This window comes from Pelobates fuscus, chromosome 1 (genome assembly GCF_036172605.1).
Source record: "Pelobates fuscus isolate aPelFus1 chromosome 1, aPelFus1.pri, whole genome shotgun sequence".
In the NCBI taxonomy this organism is placed as follows: Eukaryota; Metazoa; Chordata; class Amphibia; order Anura; family Pelobatidae; genus Pelobates; species Pelobates fuscus.
The window spans coordinates 280,280,256-280,304,874 of NC_086317.1; the positions used below are offsets into that span (position 1 = coordinate 280,280,256).

The window sequence follows — 24,619 nt, forward strand, 5'->3', positions numbered from 1 at the left end:
TGACATGTGTATGATTGCTCATGAATTTGTGCAGCTCTGTGCTGGTTAGATAACTCCCACAGTCCTCTGGTGCATGTGAATTTTGCACATCTTACGTACGTGCACCCTTTAAAGCCACAAAATAATGTACAGCATTCAACCAATGTGCCTATAAAACCTTTTTTACAGGGTTGGACCAATAATTATTGTTTCAATAGGATGTAGAGGGATTTAACCGCCATAACCACTCTAGACCAGGCTAGAGGCTGCTGTTAAGATGTTGTGTTAGCAACAGCCAGTAATGAGTAGCGACAGGGTTGTAAACCGGTTGGAAATCAGTTTATAAGTGGTGGTTTATGGCTCTTATAGAAACGTGAGGCGGTCAGTAACTTCCTTGCAGTATATAAACAGCTGCTACTCTCTAACAGTAGTGACAGGCACAATAATGAGTAGCGTCTAGTACAGAAAAAGTAGCGAATAGGTTGCACATAATCCCTTATTTTCTCAAATAATGTCAATAATTGGAGGTGATGGTAAACACCTATCTACTAAATTGCAAACTTGTCAGTCCTTTGGTGTTTTCATTGTTCATTGCATTAGTGTATAGCAAGCATGTCAAACTCAAAGCCTAGCACGGGCCAAATAAACAAGGTTTAAGTTTAAGTGGGCGACAAAAAAAAAACAACTTTGGTTTTCTTAGAAACGTAGGTTTATTTAGAAAAGTACGGTATAAATAAGTTGCCTTACTGACACTGGACGTACTCACGCTATATATATACAGCTCAATAAAACGTCTTTGCAAGCCGCTCTGGGTAATTGCTGCCTCTTGCGGTTAGCTACACTGAGCTAAGCTACCAGGAAGTAACATTACCTGGTCACTAAGTGACAGCCATGAGTGCTATAACAAGATTAATATATAAAGTGCCAATTTCTATAAAATAGATTATTACATTATTCATTGCTTTTTGTAAAATGACAAAAGAGGACATACTCTACACATATAAAGCAAGCTGAAGTTCTTTGGGGGTCTGGAGCGTTCCTAACAGGAACTCTCCAATCACATAACCACTACAGCTAGCATAAGTACCTGAACCCCTGCCAGAGTAAGTATTCTAAGCAGTCCTATCCCCTGCTGGCAGAAGCTCCTGCATATATCTAGACAGATGCTCAAACTAAGCCGAGTATAGCTTAAAGGTGCACTATAGTCAGCTTAATGTAGTTGTTCTGATGTATATAGCCTGTCCCTGCAGTTTAGTTTTTTATTTTTATGTAAACATTGCCTAGTGACACCTCTATTGGCAGTTACTCAGATGGCCACTAGAGGTGCTTCTTGGGTCAGTCCACGCTCTGATAGAGGATCTGAACGTTCCCCATAAAGATGCAGTGACCAGACCCGCACTGAATGGGGAGATGGTACGTTTAATATCTTTTATCAGGGGCAAAGGGGGGGCCAGCAACATTAAATGTTTTTTTTTTAATCAATTCTTTATTTTATTGTGCAAAAAAGAAAATCACAAATTGGCTTGCACTGCTACAACAGCATGTGTGAGCCCATAACTGGCATACATTTGAGACCATGCACATAGCAGGTGAGGAACATTGCAGATTTTTTATTTTTTTTTAATATAAACATAGCTATGCAGCTGAGCACACATGGACATCAAATTAAGCGGTGGCATTGGTTACCTGAGGTGTTTTAGTGCTTTGGGCAGGACACCACTGTAGTTTAAGTAGAAAATAAAACAGGTCTAGTTTTGGATGTCATGTTAAAAACCGCCTATAGTAAGACAGTGGGTCCTAGGCTTCGTCTTCTACTGTTAAAACAATGCTAAACAGTGACGGTAATGCACTTAAAGGGACACTATAGTCACCTGAACAACTTTAGCTTAATGAAGCAGTTTTGGTGTATAGCACATGCCCCTGCAGCCTCACTGCGCAATCCTCTGCCATTTAGGAGTTAAATCCCTTTGTTTATGAACCCCAGTCACACCTCCCTGCATGTGACTTGCACAGCCTTTCATAAACACTTCCTGTAAAGAGAGCCCTATTTAGGCTTTCTTTATTGCAAGTTCTGTTTAATTAAGATTGTCTTATCCCCTGCTATGTTAATAGCTTTCTAGACCCTGCAAGAGCCCCCTGTATGTGATTAAAGTTCAATTTAGAGATTGAGATACAATTATTTAAGGTAAATTACATCTGTTTGAAATTGAAACCAGTTTTTTTTTTTCATGCAGGCTCTGTCAATCATAGCCAGGGGAGGTGTGGCTAGGGCTGCATAAACAGAAACAAAGTGATTTAACTCCTAAATGACAGTGAATTGAGCAGTGAAATTGCAGGGGAATGATCTATACACTAAAACTGCTTTATTTAGCTAAAGTAATTTAGGTGACTATAGTGTTCCTTTAATAAACACAAAATAGTAAAATAAAACAATAGAACAGTGATGCTGAGGAACGAGAGAAAGACATCAGAGAAACCTGGCAAGCAACAATCAGTCCTGCACAGTGGTTGGATATGTAGTCTTCTATGCGGACAGACCGTCTCTGGCTCGGTCGTCTTGTTGGCGCTCAGGTCGGCATCGCGTTCAGGGTCGTTCTCGGAGTAAAGTCCGCAATGTTTGCAGGGTTTATGTGGAGCAGAGTCCCGCTTGCCCCATTCTGGGGGGCTGTAAGGCTGAGTGAATGCAGGTGTGTTTCCAGTTCTTGTAAGCTCCGTGCCTTGTAGGTATTTCCTTCATATGTGAAGGAATGCTTTCTTATGGGGGGGTTTAATGGCACGCGGCATTTGCCTCACGCGGGGTGGGGGATGGGCGGTGTGAGAGAGAGGGAGGCAAGGTGAGCCATAGTGCCAGGAATACAACTTGAAAAACAACAACTTGAAAAACCCCAACTCGACTTATACTCGAGTCAATGTCTGTATTATAACAATTTACATTGCCATATAATACAGACAAGGGGCTGTGTAGGAGGGGGGCTGTCAGAGAGCGTTTACTTACCTCTCCTGCAGCTCCTGTCAGCTCCCTTCTCCTCCGCGCCGGTCCGGTCAGCTCCCCTGTCGGCTCACAGTGTAAGTCTCGTGAGAGCCGCGGGGTCATAGTGCGGCTCTCGTGAGACTTACACGGGGACTTGCAGAGGGAGCTGACCGGACCAGCGCGGAGGAGAAGGGAGCTGACAGGAGCTGCAGGAGAGGTAAGCGCTCTCTGCCAGTCCCCCTCCACTGAACTGCCAATGCCACTGGACCACCAGGGAGTGAGAGCCCCCCTCCCTGCCATGTATCAAGCAGGGAGGGGGGACGAAAAAAAAAAAAATTAATATAAAAAAATAATAATAATAATAATAAAAACATTTATATAACAAAAAAAATAATATTACAATTATAATAATTAAAAAATAATAAAAATGCCCACCCCCCACCAAGGCTCTGCATCACTCACACACTGCACTCATACACACACTGCATCACACACACTCTGCACTCATAAACACACACTGCATCACACACACACTGCATCACACACACACTGCATCACTCACACACTGCATCACACACACACTGCATCACACACACTGCATCACACACACTGCATCACACACACACTGCACTCATACACACACACTGCATCACACACACTGCATCACACACACTGCGTCACACACACTGCGTCACACACACACTGCATGGGGGGGGGAATAGTCCCTAGTTTATCTTATTTTTTTATTTAGGGAAACTATTTATTATTTATGAAAACTACAGCAGTAAGGGATAAAAATAGAAAGATATTTATACCCAAGGAACTATACTGTAGCACATTAGATAAACTGGATTTTTTGTCACAGAGCCACTTTAAATATAGTGTGGGTCTGGGCGACTTTCATAACATTTCCTTGTGGTTACTACAATGTATGCTATAATTCTGGTGTTAACTTGTACCGCTATTTGTTGCTTAAATTTAGATGGGTGTTCTTGTATGAAAAAGGCTACCAGAACGTGGATGGCATCATTAGCTCTGTCTCCATAAAAATGAAAGGATTAGCAATCACCAACCTTGAACATGTGGGCACAGAAATTTGGGATGCTGCTGACTATGTATTCCCACCCCAGGTAAGTTGTGTATTTCTATGTCATTTACTAATGATTTTATGTTCTTAATTGCACTCTTTAAATGAACATTCAAAATACCTAAAGCACTTCATTTTGCAGAGTGTGTCTTTTTTATTCATATTACAAAAAGTGCAGAATAGAATGTGGCACTTTTTCAATTTAGCTTAATTAAAACTGCATGGCTGTCAATCTGTTAATTCACGGTTTGTTAGCTCAGTGGAGCTAAACTCAAGAGGCAGCAATTTCCCACAGCACCTGCCTTGCAAAAACTTCTCATTGAGCTGCATTGGGAAGTCTGTGATTGGACAGCCACAGAAAGTCTGGGCGGGGTTAGAAGGTGAGGGATTGCAAATGCTGCAGATAAGAGATCGGAAGCTTTTTCCAAGCTGGTTTTAAGTATATTTACTAAATTGTGATTTTTATTTACTTTATTTTGTTTTTAAGAAGTGGAGTGTTCCTTTAAGCAATGACAATTAAGGGATTTTGTACTAGTAGTTGGCAAGGGCGAATCAAGTGTTTTATAAGTATTTCAAGTAATTGATATTCTATTTAATCCCCAATTACTATAATCCTTATGCCATCAATTATATCACATGCTATATTTCACTCTTATTTGGTATATTTAACTCCAATTTTCTATTGTAATACCCCTAGACATGTCATTCTATTAATTAATGCTTCATGCTTTTAATTGTCCACAGCTCAGTTCATGCCATTATTTAATTTAACAATAACCTTAATTCATCCACATTCAACATGTAGACTTTCTGTGGTCTGTTCACCATTACTAATATAAGGGGCCAGTAGTCATGCCCAGTCACAGGAAGCCTCATAAGCCCACCCAACTCAAAAGGACACCTAGATGCGGCAATTTGGAAACATAGAAACATAGAATGTGATGGCAGATAAGAAACATTCGGCCCATTTAGTCTGCCCAATTTTCTATATACTTTTATTAGTCCCTTGCCTTATCTTATAGTTAAGATAGCCTTATGCCTATCCCACGCATGCTTAAACTCTTTTACTGTGGGAGGCGGAGCCAGCTTCTGAACGAGTCGGTCGCAACTCACCGCAGCTCCGAGCGCCGGCAGGACAAACGGCCGTTTCTGCGGCAAAATTACCGCCGAAGTCCGGAGATCACGACCCCATACAAGCCCCTGACCATGGGGAAGCAAACTAAAAAAAACAGACCGGATCCGGGCTCCGGATCCAAAGATATAGGCGCTTACATGCGCCCGACCCAGCGACATGAGCTCGCCAAGATGGCGCCGGCTGAGGCCTATACCTCGCAGTCGTCGGATGACGACAGCATACCAGACCCCCTGCCTGCACTTCCTAAGGTACAGTGTAAGCCCCTGCAGCCAACAGATTTAGGCGACCTGGCTCCATCCACAAAAGCTATGATGCAGGAAATCAGGGTAATGTTTGATGTCGATATGGCACTTGTTAGGGGAGACATTACCACGCTTGCAGGCAGGGTGACCTCAGCAGAGGAGGCTGTGAGAAGCACCAAGGTGGCACAAACTGCTACAGAAGCAACTTTAGGATCCCTACAGAAACAGTGCAATATACTGACAGCACAATTAGCAGGCATGGAAGACAAAGCTAAGGCACGGAATGTGCGTGTACGTGGGGTACCTGAAACTACCAACGCAGGAGAATTACCTCATTACTGCAGACGACTCATAGCCACGCTGCTACTCCCAAAACAGGCAAAACAAGTCGGTATAGACTCCTGTTTCCGTCTCCCTAAGGCCGCAAAAGCACCGCAGGATGCCCCACGGGATGTGCTGCTTAAACTAACTCGAGACTCTGATCGAGGGGCCCTTATGGGTGCAACAAGAGATACCCCCGTGATCTCCTTTGAAGGAGCACATTTAATGCTATACAGATACTTATCAAGACACACTATCACGTGGCGCAGAACATTCCACCACATCACGCAGCACCTCCGAGAGAACTCCATCCCATACAAATGGGGTCCCCACAGGCTGATGGTAGACCATGCTGGCAAGACGCACCTCCTGACAAGGATCTCAGAAGCTCCACTTTTCTTCCAAACCCTGGGCCTTCCAGTGCCGGTGAGCATTACTGCCACCCGTCCACCGTGGAACGTCGCAGACATCACACCCTTTGTGCCCAGAGGAACGCTGCCGAGAGCTGCAGAACAACCAACCTGAGCCGTGCAGATATCCACTTCTAAGACATGTCGAACTGTACTTTGCAATATGCACTATAACGCCTGGTTGAAGGCTTGATGGGCCCATAGCATATACCGGCTACTGTGCACGACTGCGGGACTTTCTATTGTAATAATCTTATGTTACAGCGTTTATGTTCATGTTACAGCGTTTATATTCCTTTTAAGTTAATTTTATATTGCCTCCGAATAGGAGATACGATCGCATCCTGGCTCCGTAAGCGGACAGCCTACGACTTGATTTAAGCGACATCCACCCCCCCCTAACACTGGCCATGTTGGGTCCCAGCTTACTTGGCAACAGCCCTCCTTGCGAGGGAAGCGAACCACCTGACAATCAGGGACCGGACATAAGAAATGCGAAAGGCCATGGGTATCCTCAGGCCGCAATATCTTTACATTCCCGACCCCCGACTCACTTACCCTAGGTTACGCATATTACTCTATAATTGGCAGGGTACATCAAGCATCCCGCCCAAGCCCCCCTTGACATTGCCACAGAACTTGCTCCGCGCAGGCTAGGGGGATTAACCTAATCTGACTCATAAAATTAAAATTGGGTAGACGTAGCACCTGTGCAATTTGGAATACCATAACAATCCTCACATATGTAACTTGTTATATACTATACTTCTAAGCACATGTTGTACCTTGAGTTCTTTGCCTGCTACCCTCAAAAATAAAGAATTAAAAAAACAAACAAACAAAAAAAAACTCCTTTACTGTGTTAACCTCTACCAATTCAGCTGGAAGGCTATTCCATGCATCCACTACCTGCACTTCCTGATATTATTTGTAAACCTTTGCCCCTCTAATTTAAGAATATTGTAAAGCGCTACGGAATCTGTTGGCGCTATATAAATGGCAATAATAATAATAATAATAATGTCCTCCTAGTCTCCTCCTTTACTGTGTTGATTCCCTTTATGTATTTAAATGTGTCTATCATATCCCCCCCACCCAGTCTCGTCTTTCTTGGAGGCAAATATTTCTCAAGGGTAGGCTTACATCAGGGCAGTGGCGGATCCGGGGGAGGGGGGGGGGGGTGTAACGGGGCAGCATACAGACTGCGCAGGCTGAGAACACCCAGGATGCAGGCAGCTGAGAGAGAAGGAGGAGAGCTCTGCAGCTTCATACTCCAGCTTCAGACTCCCATCTGGGGAGGGGGGAAGGGGGGGGAGAAAGGGAGGTACTTAACATTATAAAAGCTGCAATTTGTGTGTGTAGCTTTGAGTGTCAGTGTGTATCTTTCAGTGTCAGTGTGTATCTGTGAGTGTCTGTGTGTATCTGTGAGTGTGTATGTGTAAATCTGTGTATGTCAGTGTGTGTATCTTTCAGTGTCAGTGTGTATCTGTGAGTGTTAGTGTGTATGTGTAAATCTGTGTATGTCAGTGTGTGTATCTGTGAGTGTCAGTGTGTATCTGTGAGTGTCAGTGTATATCTGTGAGTGCCAGTGTGTATCTGTGAGTGCCAGTGTGTATGTTTAGGTATGTGTACATCTGTGTGTATCTGTGAGTGTCTGTGTGTATCTGTGAGTGTCTGTGTGTATCTTTCAGTGTCAGTGTGTATCTGTGAGTGTCTGTGTGTATCTGTGAGTGTTAGTGTGTATGTGTAAATCTGTGTATGCCAGTGTGTGTATCTGTGAGTGTCAGTGTGTATCTGTGAGTGTCAGTGTGTATCTGTGAGTGTCAGTGTGTATCTGTGAGTGTCAGTGTGTATCTGTGAGTGCCAGTGTGTATGTTTAGTTATGTGTACATCTGTGTGTATCTGTGAGTGTCAGTGTACATCTGTGAGTGTCAGTGTACATCTGTGAGTGTCAGTGTACATCTGTGAGTGTCAGTGTACATCTGTGAGTGTTAGTGTGTGTATCTGTGAGAGTATGTGTGTATGTTTAGGTATGTGTACATATGTGTGTGCCAGTGTGTATCTGTGAGTGTCAGTGTGTATCTGTGAGTGTCTGTGTGTATGTTTAGGTATGTGTACATCTGTGTATGCCAATGTGTGTATCTATGTGCCAGCGTGTTTATGTGCAGGTATGTGTGTGTATTTGTGTGCCAGTGCGTGTAGGTATGTGTATCTGTGTGTGTGTGTGTGTAGGTTTGTGTGTGTGTATCTGTGTGTGCGCCTGTGTAGGTATAGGTTTGTATCTGTGGGTGTGTGTGTGTTATTGTGTTTCCATATAACTGTGTGTGGCCGCATATGTGTACAGCCTCCTAACCCCTAAACAAGAGTCCTCTATTTCTCCGCTGCAGCCCTTTTCACCCCCCTCTAGCCCACTTCAGTGCCCCTCCCGAGATTTGGTTCTGGATCCGCCCCTGCATCAGGGGCATTTGCACTTTAGTTTAGAAGTGTAATCGGATCATTTATACATCATTTTTGCTGACACTGCTTGCAATTCCCAACTTCTGTACAACCAGATTGCTTTAGTGTCTGTATGGCTGCATATGTAATAAATTTCAAAAGCCCTGTGCTCTGGCCACATGGAAGATGGAACTTGCCTGCACAAAAGCTCCATATGGGTCGTTACTCACTTTGCATCATTTGTTTAACTGTCAGGAGAGACTACAAAGGAGATTGGTATGGAGTGTTTTCACTCCAGGTTGAAGCCTTTTTCCTGCTGTACCAATATAGCTATGACAACTAACAAATAGCATTTATGTGTAAATTTGCTGCAACAGCTGCAAAATATTGAGTCGGACTTTTGTAAATCGACATCTTTGTCTGTTGTTGGGTGATCATTTTTCTCTAGTACAGGCATAGGCAACCTCCGGCAAATCTGGAGTGCCGAAGGTTGCCTATCCCTGCTCTAGTATGTCATTCCGTTCCTTCTACCGATACAATTTCTCACCTATTCTCTCCAAGACTTTTTTTTTTATTTTTAGCTACTCTCTCCCCTACTCTGTTTTAAATTTGAATATTTACACTTGCTGATAATGCTATTGGAGCACCACTTTTTCCCCAGTATAACATTGTATTCAGCGGATACACTGTATGTATTTCACATTTTGTTGTCTGTTTCCTTGTATTTATTTTAATAAAGAGAACGTATTAATTGATGAGGAAGCTCTGAAAATTACCCGGGGTGTTTTATAAATATAAATTAATCTTTTGACGGCTTGTTAATAACAATAGTGGAAATATATTTGTTTGTAAACTTAATGTGTTTTTAAGCCAAATGATGTGTCTTAACTATTCTGGCTGCGTTATTAAGATTATTCTTGAAATGGAATCTAGATACTATCATAGTCACTAGCATACGGAAACCATTTTAATCTAAATACAATCTATGTTAAAGTTATTTAAACATTCTGCTTTTTCCTAACGTTATAATTTTTTTACTCATTTTACAGGGGGACAGCTCTTTTGTAGTAATGACTAACTTTATAATTACTCGAGAACAACAAATGGGATACTGTAATGAGGTAAATATCTGCAGGTTTCAGATACTTGCTTGCTATTGTAAGAGATGTGGGTGTTCTAATGCAAGCAAAATATATTGTGAATGATAAAATGGGAGATAGATTATCATATTCCAAAATGTAGGCCAAGTCAATGTACAGTATAGGTCAATCATTTTTTTGTGGGGGTACAATTATGCAAGATGTATCAATTTGTGTCATTATTAGAAGCATTGTGCCTATTTTATATTATGATTACCTACTGAAGGAATAATAGACTTTCTTGAAACCTAATTCTGCCAGAGTTGAAGAAATGTTGTGATAAAAATGCAAAATTAGTATTTTATAAAAATGGAATCTTTACGAAATGCTCATACAGACTGAAATTCTAACCCATGCAAAAGATATACTACAACAAAGTAGGGACTACTTTGTCTCACTAGTTTTCCTACACTATACAAAGCTTAAAACAAGGTGGAGCTACTGCCGTCAAGCCTTGTCATTTCCCCCAGCCATCACAATTGACCGCTGTAGGGAAATTGAGCTCCTTTCATGGAGTATCCTGCGGTCTCACGGGAGCTTCCATAGATCTTAATGCTGATGTCAGCTCCTGGCAGCTGAAGCACAAGCAGATAAAACGGAGGAGTTGGAGAAGGATGGAGGTGCATGTGAGGGACAAGTTTGAGGTTGTAAATCTTACCTTTCCATGCCACCAGACCTGAAGCAGCAATGTCATGATTGGGGGTCTTTGCAAATTATGCACACCCCAGATGGTGACAGAGCTGCTTAAACCCATTTTCATTTCAAATACATATATATATATATATATATATATATATATAATCAACTGACACTCTCACCCAATGCGCTAGGCCCTGCATTGCAGAGATTAGCTCAGGAGAGGTGACAGAAAGCCTGCTTTTGGGAGATGGTAGAGGAGGTGGGAACAGCACCTGACAGACTCCAGCTAAGGCGTCTAACCATTTAAAAATGGCTTGATTCCTTTTGATGAGTGAGTGCCAGGGCACTTCTAACATCATAACCACTACAGTGAGCTGTAATGTTTATGGTGCCTGAAGTCTTCCTTTAAGCCCTATATATCTTCTTTTTAATCCAGGATTGGTTTTTATTCTGCAGAGAAATAAATATCTCGTCCACAGCTCTTTTTTGTCCCACTACATATCTGCAGAGAATCTGTAAGTGTCAGCACACCTCCCTCCTCTCGCACTCTACAGTAGCTTTTGTAGGTCAAAATGTATGACTGCAGTCTAGCAACCAATAAAATGGAAGGATGAAAGTTAGGTTTTGAACGCACTACTACAGTGATAATAAGTTAAAATAGCAGCATGCTTGGCTCCTTATAGTACAGGTACTTGCTGTAACTGCACTTAATGGATGTGGGCATTATTTTTGCATGTTGGTGACATTTAAAGAAAGCTGAAGAATTTTAAATAAATTATGTCTCTTTGTATAACAGGTGATATAGGTAGCTTTATTACATAGCATGGAGGTCCAGTTTAGCCTATATATAGCGGTATAATATTATTAGCAATATATAAATACACTGCCCCATAAGCAGTTTTTGTGAAGTAAAGCTAGAGGTGTTGACTATGTCTCATTTTAACAGTTTAGACGCCCATTTTACGTGGAAAAATTCTTAAAAAGTTCAAAGAGCACAATGTATTTCACATGCGGTATTGTGAGGCTGTGTTTGCTCTCATTTATCACCAATATATCAGTACCAAGGAACTTTATAATCGAAGCTGGTGATCTATTTTCCTGTCCTCCCTAGACATTTCGCATTATAGTGGGCAGAATCATACAATAAACTAATCGATTTGCATACAATGTAGTTTTACACACACATAATATTCTCACTGTTGGCTTTTTAATTGTTCCTTTAAGCACAAATAAGCTCAATTTATTCATAGTGATACCTGTCACTCCTCTCACTATTGCAGCGACCCGAAGTTGCAACTTGCAAAAGCGATGATGACTGCAAAATTCAAAGCTCTCGGCAGAGTCAAGGTATGCATTGTGAACTTAAATTAAACAGTACCTTGTAATAGTTAAATGTTAAAAACTGAGTGTTTTATTTGTTTTTTTAATACATATTTAAATATTTTTTTTAAAGTAACTCCTACTCTTTAACTTCATAATGATTATGCACATTTCGTGAAAAAAAACATTGTAATATCATATATATCAAAAAATAAAAAATAAATAAATATGTATCAGACAAGCATAATAAAACAGAAAGCTTCCTGAACAGAATATGAAGTCTTTTATTTGCTGTAAACCAGCCCTCGCTTATAACCCTGTTCAGTGTTTCCAAATGTACTAAATGTGCGAGTTTGTTCCAAGAATGTATATTTTATAACTTTGTAATAAATCTAAAATTGTATGTAAGACCTTACGTTACCATTAGTGTATTTATATTGTGATTTGTTAGTTGATATTTTGGGATGCTAATTATAGTTTAAGTTAAGTCTCTGTGATGGAACCCTACCGTGTTTCTCCGAAAATAAGACCGGGTCTTATATTAATTTTAGTCACACAAAACACACTAGGGCTTATTTTCAGGGTAGGGCTTATTTATTTACGGTTCCGGTATGTACATTGAACCACCCCTTTAATTAATCCACCCCCCCTTTAATTAATCCACCCCCCCTTTAATTAATCCACCCCCCCTTTAATTAATCCACCCCCCCTTTAATAAATCCACCCCCTCTAATTAATGCACCCCCCCTTTAATTAATCCACCCCCCTCTTTAATAAATCCACCCCCTCTAATTAATCCACCCCCTTTAATTAATCCACCCCCTTTAATTAATCCACACACCCTCTAATTAATCCACCACCCCTTTAATTAATCCACCCCCCTTTAATTAATCTACCCCCCTTTAATTAATTCACCCTCCCTCTAATTAATCCACCCCCTCTAATTAATCCACCACCCCTTTAATTAATCCACCACCCCTTTAATTAATCCACCACCCCTTTAATTAATCCACCCCTCTTTAATTAATTCACCCTCCCTCTAATTAATCCACCCCCTCTAATTAATCCACCCCCCTTTAATTAATCCACCAGCCCTTTAATTAATCCACCCTCTCTTTAATTAATTCACCCCCCCTTTAATTAATTCACCCCCCCTTTAATTAATTCACCCCCCCCTTTAATTAATTAAGTCCCAGGCATAAAATACCGGTATCTACTCACAGTTCAAAGAGTCCGACCACTGGGTGCATCACCGCCCGGAATGGATCCTTCCGCTGAAGATCCGTGAAGGCAGACTGACGGCGCTGCGCACGTCGTCATCACGCTGCGCACGTCGTCATCACGCTGCGCGATGCCGCGGCCCGCAACGCTCCTCCCCCTCCTCATAGAAGAAGGAAGTCCCGCCAAAGGTAAAATGCCTAGGTCTTATTTTCGGGGTAGGGCTTATATTGCAGCCCACCCCGAAAATTCGGCTAGGGCTTATTTTCGGGGTAGGTCCTATTTTCGGGGAAACACGGTAGTAACTGTGACTTAGAACATATGTATGCACAAATTCTATTATATATGATTACAAGGTTTATTTGTTACAGGGGGTTACTATCCCCTAAGAAAACATTTAAGAATAATCTATATTTCTCATGGGTTCTTGTTTGGAACCCAAATAACGGTTTAATTAGTTTATGAAATACTCTTTGTTTAGTTATCATGCTCCCTAGAATGTCAGGCTCACTTTATCATCTCAACTAGTATTTTTCATACTAACTGCACATTGTCCACCCTTCTCTCGACCAGTTTCTAACCCAACCCAAAATCATGTTCACTCTTTCTCTCCATCAGACTCCATGCATGTCCTCATTTTTTTTTAATCCATCTGTTACCTTTCTACAGATGTATATCCACTTCTCTTCATATTTACAAACACACTTAGTTTCTCTACAAATTCCACTGTTTCTTACCACTTCTTCTTACCATTTTCTCTTGGGTATCTTTCTTCTTCCTCTCTCAAAATCTTGACGGTTTACCCACGGGGATGTGTAAATCAATATAATTGAGATAAATTGAAAATTCCCACATGTGTGGTAGCTTTTAATAAACATAAATGAGTGCACATTGCTTACCAGATATTAGTAAGAATATTATGCACATATCTCACCAAGAGAAGAGGGTAAAAGATATGCCAAAGCAGGAAGACAACATGGGTAGCAAAAAATGTCCACATCTATGAAATGAATAGAAGAAAATACTTAAGAAGAGAAGGAATGCCTGCCTCAATGTAAGAGAAAACGATTTAAAAAAAACTTTCAACAGATAGCACACCTTGACAGTACCATGCTGTCAGAAATTACTTTGAAGGTGGGTAGGAATATTCATGGATCATCTAGTTTACACCAGTTCTTTTAATTCTTGATATCAGTACAATGATATTTGTAAGACAGCAACAGATCTGATCAGATAAAGATGACTTGCCCTTGGCACACACAGCCATATATAAAGTGGATAAATATTAATTCAGAAACAGCTAGATACACAGCAGTGTCTGAATTAAGATTGTCTACCGTGAAAAACAAATAGCTCACTATGTTTACAAAGTGCAAAGAAGAAAAGAAAAAAAACTCCAACCAGGAAAAATCTGATTCAAACTTCTAAGGACAACATACACAACATAAAGAACAATATTTGATTTTGAACCACAGAGTACATATAAATGAATAATGAGATCTCTAAATATGTTTCCTGTATGTTGAAAATACTGAAATCAGAAGTAAACATACTACCAGCTCGATTTACAGTGCATAGGAAATTTCACAGATTGGTCATGCAGTGTGTAATAGTGACTGCGTGCCTTTTGAACACAAATGTATATTTGTGGCTATGTGTTAACTATTATTATTTATATTTTTTATATAGCGCCAACAAATTACGCAGCGCTTTACAGTGCGTGGACTAATAAACATAATTTTAACAAGACAGGTTGGACACTCAATGAGCTTACATGCTAGAGGGAGTGGGGTATAGTGACTCAAAAGGTAAGGTAATATGTATGTCCTTGACGGACCTGGGGGAGGAAAAACATGGATGCATTGCTGCCAGTAAGTGTAAGTGTACCATAAATCAAGTTTATGTAAGTGCATAGTGTTCCAATAATCAACTATAATGTACAGCAACAATAAATCTTTAGTGACAAATAAAACTATAGAAAATACAAATATGGTGCCCAAAATATCTTAATAATAAAACACATTAATGAAGCAGTTTTGGTGTATAGATCACGTCTCTGAAGTTTTCCTGCTCAATTCTCTGCCATGTACGAGTTAAATTACTTTTGCTACTGTTTATGCAGCCCTAGCCGCACATCCCCTGGCTGTGACTCACACAGCCTGCATGAAAAAAAAACTGGTTTCACTTTCAATCAGATGTAACTTACTTTAAAAGTCTTTATCTCCTGTTCTGTAAATTGCACTTTAATTATATACACGAGACTCCTGCAGGGTCTAGCAAGCTATTAAAAGAGCAGGAGATATGAAATTCTTTATTAGACAGAATTTGTAATAAAGGAAATATAAACATTAGATGACTCTTTAAAGGAAGTGTTTAGGAAGGCTGTGCAAGTCACATGCAGTGAGGTGTGCCTGTGTGTATAAACAAAGGGATTTAACTCCTAAATGGCAGAGGATTGAGCAGTGAGACTGCAGGGACATGATCTATACACTAAAACTGCTTCATTAAACTAACGTTGTTTTTGTAAATATAGTGTCACTTTAATAATAATAATAATAATAAAAAAACAATACAGTGATACAGGCTCTAAATAATTGGTAACAGTTAACAGAGGCGGCTCTCTAATTAGGCGGTTTAGGCGGCCGCCTAAGGCCTCGCGCTGGCGGGGGCCTCGCGGCCGCCTAAACCGCCTGTGAGCAGAGTGTGTCAGGTCCTCGGTCAGTGACCGAGGACCTGACACCAGGAGGGGGCCCGGCGGCTTGCCCGGTATGCCGCCGGGTGCAAGGCCCCTCCTGGCTGCCCGGCCACCATCGCAGACACTGGTCTGCAGCTCTGCAGTGTGCAGAGCTGCAGACCATGTGACTCGCGAGAATTGGCCAATCAGAGCGTTGCCGCGGGTTACCACGGCAACGCTCTGAAATCTCGCGAGATTACATGGTCTGCAGCTATGCGGAGCTTTATATAGCAGTGGCTGCAGGAAGCAGTGGCCGCCGGACCACCAGGGAACCCACTGGACCACCAGGGAAAGGTAGGCTCTCCCTCCCCATCACCCCCCACCACACTCAGCCTCACCCACAGCATCACCCCCACCACCCTCAGCCTCACCACCCTCAGCCTCACCCCCCACCACCCTCAGCCTCACCCCCCACCACCCTCAGCCTCACCCCCCACCACCATCACCCCCCACCACCCTCAGCTTTACCCCCCACCACCCTCAGCTTTACCCCCCACCACCCTCAGTTTCACCCCCCACCACCCTCAGCCTCAACACCCCCCCACCACCCTCATCATCATCACCACCCCCCCACCACCCTCATCATCACCACCACCCCCCACCACCCTCAGCATCACTCCCCCCACCACCCTCAGCATCACCCCCCTCACCACCCTCAGCCTCACCCCCACCACCCTCAGCATAACCCTCCGTCACCACCCTCAGCCTCACCCCACTCACCATCACATCACCCCCTCTCACTCTCACATTACCCCCTCTCACTCTCACATTACCCCCTCTCACTCTCACATTACCCCCCTCACTCTCACATTACCCCCCTCACTCTCACATTAGCCCCCTTACTCTCACATTAGCCCCCCACTCTCACATTAGCCCCCCCACTCTCACATTAGCCCCCCCACTCTCACATTACCCCCCCACTCTCACATTACCCACCCACTCTCACATTATGCCCCCTCACTCTCACATTATGCCCCCTCACTCTCACATTACCCCCCACACTCTCACATTACCCCCTCTCACTCTCACATTACCCCCTCTCACTCTCACATTACCCCCTCTCACTCTCACATTACCCCCCCTCACTCTCACATTACCCCCCCTCCCTCTCACATTACCCCCCCTCCCTCTCACATTACCCCCCTCACTCTTACATTACCCCCTCACTTTTACATTACCCCCTTCACTCTCACATTACCATCACCCCCCGCTCCCTCTCACCATCACACCCCCCGCTCCCTCTCACCATCACCCCCCCCGCTCCCTCTCACCATCACCCCCCTTTCACCATCACCCGCCTCTCACATCACCCCCCTTTCACCATCACCCGCCTCTCACCATCACCCCCCCCATACACACAACACACTTCAAGCAGCTACCCCATACACAGGGTCTCAGACAAAAACGCAAACATGCTCACAGAGACATACATTCACACACACAAGGATACTCTCTGTCAGACACACTCTCAGGCACATACACAGGTAGACAGTGCATCAATGTGTATATGTGACAATTTTTTGTTAGTGGGGCCTCATGTTTGCGTTTCGCCTAAGGCCTCATAAAGTCTAGAGCCGCCTCTGACAGTTAAATACAGTATTTGAAATTAAAATATTAAACTGCAATCACAATATTTATAAAGTACAAATTAAATATTGAAGTGCAATTACAGTTATAACAAAGTGCAAGAATTACCTTGTGGTAACTAATAAAGTGCTAATTATACGCAATTAATATAAAGTGCAGCAACCACTTAGAAGTATAGCATACATAAGTTATTCATCTGAAACAAACAACAATGGTGTGAAAGTAATAATAATTATTATTAATATAATTAATTTTAATAAATAAAGTTAAGAAAGTTGATCTTATTCACTACATTTCTTAAACTTTTGTAATTTACAATTAAAAAGCATATCAGAAATATATAATACAGTGCATCTGACATGGTCCTAGGAACCCAAAAAAATCTGGAGGGGATAGCATTTTTACTCGCCGGGTATATTCTTATTCCGTAAACTAGGAGTTGTTTATCCCATTGTACAGCGCTACGGAATTTGCAGTCGCTATATAAATGATTAAATAATAACATTAAAGGGTCGCTACAGGGAAGGGGTTTTGCTTACCCAGATATAGCGCCGGGATCTTCCTGATGCCGCGCCCCCTATTTCGTCAAAATGATGAAATAGGAGGGTGCGAGCAGGGAGCAATAAAACGCTTCTATTCAGAAGCGTCATTGCTCTCTGGTGCGCATGCGCAGCTTTGCCGCACATGCACAGATACTTCATAGGGCGGCATTCATGTCTCGACTAGAAAGCACCTCTAGTGGCCATCTGAGTGTCCACTAGAGGTATTCCTCAGCAGTAATGTAAATACTCCCTTTTTTACGAAATGGCAGTGCTTACATTAACCCCTTAAGGACCGAGGACGGTTCAGGACCGTCATAGGCATTTTTGCATTGCCGACCGAGGACGGTCCTGAACCGTCCTAACGGTCCAATGTACTTACCCGATCGCCGTCGTTCCCCCGGCGGCGCTCCCGTGGGGAGACTGCCTGCAACCCAGACAGTCTCCCCATGGCGGATTAGGACCCCTGTGGCCATGTGATCGCCCAACAGGGCGACCACATGGTCACAATAGGTGTCCTAGTCTCTGCCTGCAGGGGGACTGTCTGTGCTGACAGGCAGTCTCCCTGCTTAGTGTAAAATCATAAAAAAAATAAAGTTTAAAGTTAAAAAATAAAAATAATAATTATATATGTGTATATATATATATGATATATAGACGTATATTATATATATATAATATACGTCTAAATATCATATATATAATGTCATACTAAGTGTATTTTTATATTAATATGTACATATATTAATATAAAAATACACTTATAATTAAATTACACACGTGTATATATATAATATATATAAAAACTATATATATTGTATATATATTATTATAAACTACAAATAATAAGTCATTTAAATTAAACTAAAAAAATTAAAAATAATAAAAATTTTAAAAAAAATTATATATCTATACGAAATTTTATTCTAACTGTATTTTGATATTAATATATATATATTTATATCAAAATACACTTAGAATGAAATTGTATATATATCTATGTATATATAAATAAATAAAAAGAATACGAACTATTCATATGTCCATATACAAAATTACATAAATAATTATATAAATATACACGTAGACTTCAAATATATAAATATGCATATATATTTAAATTCTACGTGCGTATTTATGTAATATTTTTACATAATTAAGTTATTTTATTGATTGCAATTTAAGGGACCTGCCTGCCAACCCAGGCCGAAAGTCCAGAGAATTTAATTTGCTTTCACTGTATTTTACCCTGTAACGTTCTACGACACCCTAAAACCTGTACATGGGGGGTACTGTTTTACTCGGGAGACTTCGCTGAACACAAATATTAGTGATTCAAAACAGTAAAACATATCACAGCGATGATATTGTCAGTGAAAGTGACTTTTTTTGCATTTTTCACACACAAACAGCACTTTTACTGATGATATAATTGTTGTGATACATTTTCCAGTTTTGAAACACTAATATTTGTGTTCAGCAAAGTCTCCTGGGTATAACAGTACCCCCCATGTACAGGTTTTATAACGTTTTTGAAAGTTACAGGGTCAAATATATGGGTCATATTTTTACATTGAAAATGGCCAGGTTGGTTACGTTGCCTTTGAGAGCGTATGGTAGCCCAGGAATGAGAATTACCCCCATGATGGCCTACCATTTGCAAAAGTAGACAACCCAAGGTATTGCAAATGGGGTATGTCCAGTCTTTTTTAGTAACCACTTAGTCACAAACACTGGGCAAAATTAGCGTTCAATTTAGTTTTTTACTTTTTTCACACACAAACAAATATGAACGCTAACTTTGGCCAGTGTTTGCGACTAAGTGGCTACTAAAAAAGTCTGGACATACCCCATATTGAATACCCTGGGTTGTCTACTTTAAAAAAAATATGTACATGTGGGGTGTTATTTAGCGATTTATGACAGATAATAGTGTTACAATGTCACTATTGATACATTTTAAAAATATAGGTTTTGAAACCGCAATATCCTACTTGTACCTATAGCCCTATAACATGCAAAAAAATAGCAAAAAGCATGTAAACACTGGGTATTTTTAAACTCAGGACAAAATTTTGAATCTATTTAGCAGTTTTTTTCATTCGCTTTTGTAGATGAGTAAAAGATTTTTTTACATAAAAGTCAAAAAACATGTATTTTTTTCAATTTTTCATCATATTTTTTCATTTTTTAAAAATTAAATTACATGAGATTATATAAAGGTATGTAAAGAAAGCCCCTTTTGTCCTGAAAAAAACAATATATAATTTGTATGGGAACAGTAAATGAGATAGCGGAAAATTACAGCTAAACACAACCACCACAAAAATGTCAAAAAGATGCCCGGTCGCAAATGTACAACATCGCAAAAAAAGTCCGGTCCTTAAGGGGTTAAAAAGCCTGCAAAGACATGCTATAGACACTAGAACTACTACGTTTAGCTGTTGTGGTTCTGGTGACTATAGTGTCCCTTGAATATAGAGAGGAAAGAAGAATCATCACAAATGTAAGAAACAAAATGTCTGTATCATAATTCTAAAAATTATTTTTAAAAAATATGCACATTCCTAGCTTAATTTTGAGCACAACATATGACACAAACATTTTGTACTTTGCAGATTACTTTTTATAATTTTTTATACATATACAGATTGTTTAATACTGCCCCTGACATAGGGTGACCACATTTCCTAACTGCCATTCAGTGACACTGTCAGAAATGCATTCCATACATTTTACTACCCGTCTCTACCCCTTCCATTTATATTAGAACCCCACCTACCCCTTCCATGAATATTAGAACCACCCCTCCCCCTCCCATGAATATTAGAACCACCCCTACCCCTTCCATGCTCAAAAGAACCCCACCTACCCCTTCCACGCATATTAAACCCCCTACCCCTTCCATGCATATTAGTAACCCCTAACCCCTTCCATGCATATTAGAACCCACCCTACCCCTTCCATTCATATTAGTACTCCCCTAACCCCTTCCAATAATTTTTCTACCTCCCCCATCCTCCCATCCATATTAGTAGCCCCCCTAAACCCTTCCAATTATTTTTCTACCTTTGTTCCCCCTTTTACCTGACATAGCAGGGGGATCTCTGGACGTCCGGCAGGCGCAGTGTCAGACTGAGCGCCGGGTAGTCACGTGACACCCGGCCAGGGCCGGTGCAAGGATTTTTGCCGACCTAGGCAAAAGTCAAGTTTGCCGCCCCCCCATGTGACATCACAATGCCCCACCCATATGATCTGCCATGTTAACTAACGCCAGTGCTGGAGTGCCGCCGTGTTTACATTAAAAGTCCTGCAGGGACAGGCTATAGACACCAGAACCACTACATTAAGCTGCAGTGGTTCTGGGGACTATAGTGTCCCTTTAATGTGAGGTAAATTATAGATTAGTGCCACGAATAATATACTAGATTGCCTACTTACAACCAGATGAGGATGATGATGGGCTCTAGCTGCAGTCTGGCTCCACTGGTCTGGTGTAGAAAAGGCTCTCTGAAGGATGTTTGTAACTGTGGTCACAAAAATCAATGTTCTGGCAGAATGGGAAGCAGCTCCATTTTTGAGGGGCCCTTTACACAGTTCAAGGTCTGGGTCCCAGGGTCCACCTTCATGTTCCACCAATTGTTCACAGGGGGTGGAGTGTGTAGGGGATGTCCTGATATGTGTGTAAGGAATGCATTGTGTGAATCTGTGTTTGTATGTGTAAGGGCTGCAAGGTGTGTTTCTGTGTATGTACGGGATGCAGTGTGTGCGTGTGTAAGGGGTGCATTGAGTGTGTGTAAGGGGTGCATTAAGTGTGTGTAAGGAATGCATTGTGTGTTTCTGTGTGTGTAAGGGATGCATTGTGTGTAAGGGTTGCATTGCTTGTGTGTGTGTCTAATTCATTGTGTGTGTAATGCATTGTGTGTTTTTCTGTGTGCAAGGGGTGTATCCCTGTCAATTTATTCCTCCCCCCATCCTTGTCAATTTCTTTCTCCCACCCCCTGTAAATGTCTTCCTCCCCCCGTCAATTTCTTCCTCCCCCCATCCCTGTCAATTTCTCCCCCCCATCCCTGTCAATTTCTTCCTCCCCCCATCCCTGTCAATTTCTTCCTCCCCCCCCCATCCCTGTCAATTTCGTCCTCCTCCCTGTCAATTTCTTCCTTTCCCCCCTCCCCCTGTCAATTTCTTCCTTTCCCCCCTCCCCCTGTCAATTTCTTCCTTTCCCCCCTCCCCCTGTCAATTTCTTCCTTTCCCCCTTCCCCCTGCCAATTTCTTCCTTTCCCCCCTCCCCCTGTCAATTTCTTCCTTTCCCCCCTCCCCCTGTCAATTTCTTCCCTTCCCCCTGTCAATTTCTTCCCTTCCCCCTGTCAATTTCTTCCCTTCCCCCTGTCAATTTCTTCCCTTCCCCCTGTCAATTTCTTCCTTTCCCCCTTCCCCCTGCCAATTTCTTCCTTTCCCCCCTCCCCCTGTCAATTTCTTCCTTTCCCCCCTCCCCCTGTCAATTTCTTCCCTTCCCCCTGTCAATTTCTTCCCTTCCCCCTGTCAATTTCTTCCATTCCCCCTGTCAATTTCTTCCCTTCCCCCTGTCAATTTCTTCCCCTCCCCCTGTCAATTTCTTCCTTTCCCCCTTCCCCCTGCCAATTTCTTCCTTTCCCCCCTCCCCCTGTCAATTTCTTCCTTTCCCCCTTCCCCCTGTCAATTTCTTCCCTTCCCCCTGTCAATTTCTTCCCTTCCCCCTGTCAATTTCTTCCCTTCCCCCTGTCAATTTCTTCCCTTCCCCCTGTCAATTTCTTTCTCCCCCTCCCCCCCCTGTCAATTTCTTCCCCCCCCCCGTCAATTTCTTCCTCCCCCCTCCCCTACCTCTGTTGTAGCGTGGCCGAGCCCTGTATGATCCGCGGGTACAGGGAGCTTTTGTTTCCTGTACCCAGCCGGACTAAAAGGAAGTGCACACTCAGTGTTCACTTCCTGTTAGTCCGGCCGGGTACAGGAGACAGATGCTCCCTGTACCCGCGGACCATACAGGGTTCGGCCATGCTTCAGTGAGGGAGTGACAGGAGGGAGCGCTGAGCACTTCCTTCCTGTCAGCCCCTCTCCTCATGCTGCGCCCGGGCTGTGCGCCCTCATGGACACACCAGCCCGGGCAAAGCTACAGCCGCCTGAGGCTCTCTACAGAGCGCTCGGGCGGCTGCAGCATGAGGGGGTCCGGCGCTCCAGTCTGCAATGCGTACGGTTTCCTGATGGAGCCGCACGCAGCCTGAGGGCACCCGCGGCCGGCGGAGCTGGGGGTGATTTCTTTATAACCTGTCCCCCCCCGCATGATTTGCTGGGGGGGATGCGTCTCCCCCATCCCCCCTGGTTCCTACGCCCATGCCATCTGATAATTAACATACAAACAAAAGATAATTCCATTATTAAGGAATGTGCTATTCTCACTTTTAATGATCTGGAAGGATCAGAACCTTGTGAGCGGTGAATCTGAGGCCTCAACTAAAAGCCAGTGGCATGACAGAACAACAAACCCATTTGCATTTGAGAAAGCCCTGAGAGGTTGGGTGAAACGCGTCTGCTGCACGCCAGCTGAGCAGAAATGTGAAAGCAAGAAAATAAAAAACGCAGAGAACACGCAGGAGAGTTCCAGATTCGGCAGTTCATCTGTTGTGTTCCTGCTATTTGTGGCTTTTAAATTTATTTTTATTTTTTTGACAATTGAAACTGGCAGCAGTGCTGGTCTGCACAGGTCACTGGCTTGTAAGTAAGATCTAATATCCACTGCTCATGATGACCTGATCCCTATAAAGCATTTAAGAGTGAGAGTGGCACTTGCATTCTTTAACATTGTAATTATTTATTCTATGTTTTTGTCATATTTATCAGATGGTGTACACTATATATTTCTGCTTTTGTTTTGTTTTTTAAAGATACATTACAAAAGTGTGGTGAATAAGATCAATGTGCACCATTGTTTGTTGCTTATTTTTAAGATATATCTAGACTTATTATACAACAACTGTGTGCATATTCATTCCTATAGAAAAAAACAAACATAAAAATACATAGTGCACACCATAGAATATAATATTAATGAAAATTAAGTTCCCAAAAGAGAGTGGTATTAGGGATCAAACCCTTGTGTGTGGTTGATCAAGGCTCTCTGGGAGCACACTCATGGAATTAATTCACTAATCAGGCAGGATAATATCTTCATTAGGTGCTTTTAAAACCCACAGGGGCAAACAGTAGAGACATACAGAGATTTCTATACTGAGTAACCAGTCCTCTAGAATCCCAGATTTTCATATTCATATATCCAAACATTCTCACAGTGCTCCCCAAAAGCTTCCTTGTTCCGACCCTACCACATGACATAATGCTTTTTTTGCCCTACCCTGGTACAGTGTATTTTTTTCAATAATCACTAGTAGAATATGTTGTTTCACACAAGGACATTACCTGGCAAGAGAATTGATGAGGATGCACTGTGATTGGTTGGCTTTGCAGCCCTTGAAGCAAAGTAAAAGCTCTTCAAGCCATTGTGGGCATATTAAAGCCCTTGGAGACTGAAAAGCTCTCTATCCTAAAGAGATTTTTTTTTTCTCCTGTAGGATTTTATTTAAAAATGGGGGTGCGGTGGCTAGAGGATGGGGAGATGGATCATTTAAAGGAACACTGCAAACACCATAACCACAACAGCCCAAAACTGCAGTGAGTCTGTGCTTTAGATCTTCTCCTCTAGGACAATCAGAGCTAACCAGGGCCTGCACTGCACTCATCGACTGAGAACGTCAACAGAGAACTCTCAGCCAATAAGAGTGGCCCTAATCCAGCCAGGCTTTATGCTGTAGTGAAATCTGGCTTCCCCTGC

The 24,619-nt window shown here is 42.2% G+C and overlaps 1 protein-coding gene across 3 annotated transcripts in view; it reads left to right on the forward strand.

Moving 5' to 3' along the window:
- The window catches only part of P2RX1 (purinergic receptor P2X 1), an 88,906-nt gene that overhangs the window by 25,044 nt on the left and 39,243 nt on the right, over positions 1-24,619 (forward strand). For all 3 annotated transcript variants that reach the window (XM_063457431.1, XM_063457432.1, XM_063457433.1), the window contains exons 2-4: positions 3,933-4,080; positions 9,631-9,702; positions 11,640-11,706. In XM_063457431.1, coding sequence (XP_063313501.1) covers positions 3,933-4,080; positions 9,631-9,702; positions 11,640-11,706 — 287 coding nt within the window. The remainder of the gene's footprint in view (positions 1-3,932; positions 4,081-9,630; positions 9,703-11,639; positions 11,707-24,619) is intronic.